Source organism: Lolium perenne, chromosome 7 (assembly GCF_019359855.2).
Source record: "Lolium perenne isolate Kyuss_39 chromosome 7, Kyuss_2.0, whole genome shotgun sequence".
Lineage (NCBI taxonomy): Eukaryota > Viridiplantae > Streptophyta > Magnoliopsida > Poales > Poaceae > Lolium > Lolium perenne.
This window is the reverse complement of record NC_067250.2, coordinates 126,341,547-126,347,347: the sequence shown is the minus strand read 5'-3', so window position 1 is coordinate 126,347,347 and position 5,801 is coordinate 126,341,547. Positions and strand designations below refer to the sequence as shown.

Below are 5,801 nucleotides of genomic sequence, written 5' to 3'. Positions count from 1 at the left end.
CGCAGCCGTGTCAGCTCCTGCTCAGCCAGCTTGAGCTTGGCTGCGGCAGATCGGCCCGCCTCCTCGCTCTCGGCGCACTGCGCGCGAGCGGCTCGGAGATCCGACTCCAGCTGCGGGACCTTGGCGGCCTCAACTGCGAGGCGGCCGGAAAGAAATGTCAGCCAACTAAGATTAAAAAAGAAACAAGACATCAAGTCGAAAGAAGCATAGAGCTTACCCTTGACAGCCTCCAGCTCGCGAGCCAAGCCGGCTCGCTCGATCTTAGCCTTGTGGTAGCTGGTCACCACCTGGTTGTACAAGAAGGTGCGCCGCTCCTCAACCGTCTGAAAGAATCAGTTGTTTAGACGAAACCTGAGCCGGCTTCAGGCAGCCGGCCCACGTCTCGGAGGGCTACCAGGACAAGAAAATCGCAGAAGAAAAGAAAACACACCTTCTCGGCATCCTCCAGCGTCGCCACCGGGGCAAGGGTCTCGGCGGCCTTGGTCTTGAGGCTGGCGCGATAGCCGGAGAAAAGCATCTTCATGGGCGCCGTGCCAGGCTGCCCCTCCCGGCTGAGTACCTCGCAGGAGTTCGCCTGATGCCATGCCCTCTCCATGGTTCCTGCCGAGCCGAAGCTGGAGTCGGAGGCGGACGGCACAGCCACCAGCCGGGCACCCTTGGCCACGTGAAGGCCCTCAGACGGGCCCGCTGCGCCCTCCGTCCTCACCAGCGCGCGCGAGTCGGCGCCCTCCGTGCGCACCGGCTCGTCCCTAGCCGGCTCCTGCCTGGTCGGCTCGTCCCTCGTCGGCTGCGGCGGCGGCGTCGCTCCGGGCGCAGCGGATGGCCCAGCCGGCCCAGTTGTCTCCGGCGCCTGGGGCGCCCCCTCCGGACTCTCGTCCAACTCCACCACGGTGGGCCTGCTGCCGGCTCCGGCCGCAGCGGCGCGGCCCCTGCCAGCGCCAGTCCTAGGAGCAGCCCCGCCGGCTCCGGCCCCGGCCGAAGGCGGCATGCCCCGCCCGGCCCCGCCGGCTGGGTCCAGAAGAGGTGTCCGGCGCGGGAACATGTCGTCCAGCGTCGGCTGCCGCGTTGGCTCGACCCGCGCGCCGCGATCTGGCGCTGAGGCCAGCGGCACGGCAAAGGAAGAAGCCCCTGTCGCAGGCGGCGGCGGCGTAGGTGCGCGCGAGGAAGGCTGTGGCGTCTGCTCCCTCCTCTGGCGCGGAAGCGGCGACACAACGCGCGGAGCTTGCCGGGAGCCGCCGCCCTGGGCAAACTTGATAGGGGCCCTAGCCGGATAAACAGAAAGATAATAAGCATAAAAGGAAAGAAAAGGAATCAAACAAGAAAACGAGAGAGAACTCACCCGGCCTGCTCCGGGACCTTCTTCGGCTGCCGCCGGCGCTGCTTCTTCGCCCTCGACTCCGCGGCGGCGGTGGAGCCGGCTCTCTTCGTGCCCTTGGGCGCCGAAGTCGCCGTGGTGCTTGGCGGCCTCGTGCGCAGAGGCACGGCGGGGATTGGCCCCGTGCCGGACGTCGCCGGCTCCTCCTCCTCCTCCTCCTGGTGCTCTGGTGAAGGGGGCGGATTGTGCTCCCCCTGGCCGCCTAGACCAGGCGCCTGCGGCAGGTCGTCGTCGCCGGCATGGTCGCCGGCTTGGTCAGCCGGATCGACGAGATCCGGCGTCCACCTCTTCATCGCCAGGTCGCCGTCCTCGGCGTTCTGGCGCTCAAAAACCTAGAAAGACAGAAAAACATGAGCATAGCCGGAAGTCGGCAGAAGAAAAAGGAAGTCGGCCTCGCAGCCGCAAGCCGGAAGATGGCAGAGGCACGAAGCTTACCCGCGCCGGTGGATGGTTCCTGTCGCAGGGCACCAGCCCGTAGCTCCAGTCCTCCGCCAGGTTCGCCTTGGTGATGTGGTTCACCCGGCTGGCCACCTGGGCCTTGGTGAGCGGCACCTTGGACGTCCGGTTCGGATCGAACCGGCCGGACATGTGCCCGATCTTGTGGGTGCGCATCTGGAGCGGCAGCACCCGGCGCTCGGCGATGGTGCAGAGAAGATCCTCAGCAGTCAGCCCGCCAGCGGTGGCTGTCGCCAGGAGATCCCAGAGCAGGTTCACCTCGGCGTTCTGGTCCGTCGAGCGGGCGTTGTGGCTCCAGTTGATCCGGCCGACTGGAGGAGCCGGATTGAACTCCGGCAGGTTGATCCGGTCGACGAGCTCCCCCTCGTTGCGCACGTAGAAGAATGACATTTGCCGCTCTTCACCGAGTCGACGGTGGGGATCTTGGGGAAAGGCGTACCAGGTCGGGTGTAGATCGAGGCGGCGCCGCAGGCTCGCAGGCGGCCGTCGTTGGTCTGCGCCTTCAAGAAGAAGAGCCGGCTCCAGAAGTCGATGTCGGGCCACAAGCCGGCGTAAGCCTCCATGAACGCTACGAAGCAGCTCAGGAGGACGCACGCGTTGGCCGGCAGGTGGTGCGGCTGAAGGCCGAAGTGGTCGAGGAATTGCCGGAAGAACGGCGAAGCCGGCAGACCCAGCCCGCGGTCGAGGTGCGCGCCGAAGACGACGCGCTCGCCGGGCCGCGGCTCGGGCTCCACCTCCTCGCCGGGCACCCGCGTGATGATCGACCGCGGGACTCGCCGGAGGCGCACCAGGCGTTCGATGTCGTCCTCCCGCATGTAGGAGCCCCTCCACGATCCACTGGGGGACGCCATTGACGAGGTCGAGGAAGAAGATGACCAGGAGAGGCTGAACGGCGAGGAAGAACCTTGCGATCGCGGCGGCGACAGCGGCGGCTGAGGACGCTCCGTCGAGACGCGCGGCCCCGTGGCGCCGGATTGGCGGGGTGGCGGCGGCGGATCGGTGGAGATTCGCCCGCCGGAGTTCGCCAGCGGAAGATGTTCGCCGGAGCAGCGGCGAGCTCGAGCGCGCAGAGGATAGCGATGGGAGCAAGAGTGCGAGGAAGAAGAAATGGCAAGTGGCCGCCTCGGGGCGCCCCCCCGCGGCATTTATAGCCACCCGACGCGGGCGGTTGGCCTCCAAGTGGCGGTCGTGGGCCGTAACTCCTCCCACGTCGCCGGATTTACTGCGCCGTAACCGCGCCGTAACTCCTCCCACGTCCACGACGGTTACCGAAAACGGCCACACCACGTCGCCCATTACCGCACCGGATCCGGGGGAGCATTGATGTGACCAGACGAACCGACCACCGGGCCAGGCGTCAGACCGGTCAAGTCGGGCGCAGGACCCGAGGCGGCGGAGACTCCGGCGCGCCGCAAGCCGGAGCCGGACCAAAAGTTCCACTCAAGCCAAAATTCATCAGCAAGGCGGAGGCGCCATCAGATCTCGCGAGAAAGCAAAAAACTGCACAAGTGTAAAAAGCGGCCGGCTAGAAGCAGCCGGCAGGAACGAGCCGGATGAGGGCGCAGCCGGCTGAATGGAAATTCTCAGTCGGCCCCTCCAAGTGCCGTCTAATATACTCGAGAAGCCGGGAAAACCTGCCTAGGTCCTTCTGGACGCAGGACCTTGCCAGCTTCGGGGGCTAATGTCGGGGGGAAGACCCCGGATAGGGCAATGGACGCGGAGCAGCCGGCTGGCCACTGGCCGGCTCGCGGCAAAGGCCGGCTGAGGAGCAGCCGGCTGGCGCCGTGGCCGGCTGGTCTGGAAGCCGGCTGGCTCTAGGTCCTAGTCGGCCTAGCTACGGCCACCAATGCTGTAGTTGGGCCGGCTTCTACAAGCCATATCCGACTGGGGTTTGTACCTCAGACCGACTCGAGGCTGGCGAGTCTTGCACTGGAAGGAACCGGGTAGGTGATCCGGGTTCCCAAAGTCCACGCTGACTCCATCTTCCGTGATACGCGGGGCACTGTAGAGCAATAGTGCCTCGCGCCGGACAGGCCGTCAGGGCTTACGACGATCCGTACTGGCTACAGCGGCTGACGGCGACAGGGACACCTCCTCCATACCGCTGACCGTGGCAGCCGGATGGGACAGGCCACGATGCCTCAACCACTCCTGACGTCACCGCCTCGGGAAGGAGCGGAAGCCGCCGCCGGCCCAGCCGGCCAGTAAACTATAGGGTCTTATATGTAAAGTGCCGGTGCCTATATAAGCCGCACTACCCCCTCTCGTGCAGGGGATCGATCATTTCATTGCTTTCACCTACCTACAGAGCTGCCCTGTGAGAGAGATCATCATCTCCCTTAGCCTCTCAGGGCAAGCCGGACACAGCTCTAGGAGCACCACTGTACTGTGTGATCATCATATACACTCATAGCAGGAGTAGAGGTTTTACCTCCACCGGAGGGCCTCGAACCTGGGTACGTCGCCGTGTCGCTCGTGCCCATACCCGCTTCCGGATACCGCCGTGAGATCCCTCAGGAACCACTTCGTTTAGCCACCCTATGGCATATGCCGTGACAATACCACGACATTTGGCCTACTTATTGGCCTCGACCTAAAAACGCACGGGGAGAAGTCGAAGTCGCCAGAAAGCCTCCAGAACGCCGCCACATCGCGAAACTCCGTCGCGGGAGCCAGAAGTCTCAGTTCTGGCACTCCGCCGGGACGGGGAATTGGAGGAGATCATCGCCATCATCACCGCCAACGCCTCTACATCAACCAGCCATGTTTCCCCCATCCATGTGTGAGTAATTCCCCCGCTGTAGGCCGAAGGGGATGGTAGGGATTGGATGAGATTGGTCATGTAATAGCATAAGATTGTTAGGGCATAGTGCCTAGTGTCCGTAATTGGTACTTTGATGATATTGTTGCAACTTGTTATGCTTAATGCTTGTCACTAGGGCCCGAGTGCCATGATCTCAGATCTGAACATGTTATTGTTTCATCATGATATTCATTGTTTATTGATCTTACCTGCAAGTTGTATACACATGTCGCTGTCCGGAACCGATGGCCCCGAAGTGACAGAAATCGGGATAACCGGAGGGAATGGTAGTGATGTGAGGATCACATGTGTTCACGGAGTGTTAATGCTTTGCTCCGGTACTCTATTAAAAGGAGTACCTTAATATCCAGTAGTTTCCCTTGAGGCCCGGCTGCCACCGGCTGGTAGGACAAAAGATGTTGTGCAAGTTTCTCATTGCGAGCACGTACGACTATAATTGGAACACATGCCTATTGATTGCTTTGTACTTGGACACCGTTTTATTATTATCTGCAAATGCCCTGCTATGATTGTTACATGAGTTTCTCTCATCCATGCAACGCCCGTCATCCGTCCCCGTGCCTACAGTATTTTAATCCTGATGTTTACTAAAATCACTACTGCTGTCTCTGTTACTCTGCTGCTGTTATTTCACTACTGCTACTGCTATAAAACTGTTACTACTGATAAACTCTTGTGAGCAAGTCTGTTTCCAGGTGCAGCTGAATTGACAACTCCGCTGTTAAGGCTTCCAAGTGTTCTTTGTCTCCCCTTGTGTCGAATCAATAAATTGGGTTTTACTTCCCTCGAAGACTGTTGCGATCCCCTATACTTGTGGGTCATCATCGTGCAACCCTGAGACGTCTAGCCGCCCTTACGCCTATCTTAGGTGTAAGGGCGGCACCCCGCTTGATCATTATTTAGTAGATCCGATCCGTTATGGTTGCTCCTTGTTCTTCAAGGATTAGTTTAATATCTGCATAGTTAGGCCTTACAAACGGGTTGAAGGATCCAGTGGCGCGTAGGGTGTAGTTTGCTAGCCCTAGACAGGATGTTCCGAGGATCAACTGCGTGTTGGTTTTTAGGCCTTGCCTAGGGTCGGTTTACGATCACCGTGCGTGGCCGCCAGGCTCAATCACGAGTAGGATGTTCCGATTATGGGCTGAA

General features: G+C 61.1%; 1 protein-coding gene across 1 annotated transcript; it reads right to left on the bottom strand.

Moving 5' to 3' along the window:
- Nucleotides 1-315: 315 nt before the first annotated feature.
- On the bottom strand, nucleotides 316-1,743 carry LOC127318532 (uncharacterized). The gene is made up of 3 exons (XM_071824038.1): nucleotides 1,340-1,743; nucleotides 851-1,262; nucleotides 316-390 (listed from the first exon to the last, which is right to left on the bottom strand). The coding sequence occupies exons 1-3, from the start codon at nucleotides 1,666-1,668 to the stop codon at nucleotides 316-318; spliced, it is 816 nt and encodes a 271-aa protein (XP_071680139.1). The 5' UTR covers nucleotides 1,669-1,743.
- Between the last annotated feature and the right edge of the window lie 4,058 nt (nucleotides 1,744-5,801).

What these genes read in the sequence shown, in the direction of transcription:
- LOC127318532 (XM_071824038.1), bottom strand. Translation starts at nt 1,668, where the DNA reads ATGAAGAGGTGGACGCCGGATCTCGTCGATCCGGCTGACCAAGCCGGC. An exon ending in AAGGTCCCGGAGCAGGCCGG is followed by an intron (nt 1,263 to 1,339) that starts GTGAGTTCTCTC and finishes TTATCCGGCTAG; the next exon opens with GGCCCCTATCAAGTTTGCCC. An exon ending in GTCCGGAGGGGGCGCCCCAG is followed by an intron (nt 391 to 850) that starts GCGCCGGAGACA and finishes TTGTCCTGGTAG; the next exon opens with CCCTCCGAGACGTGGGCCGG.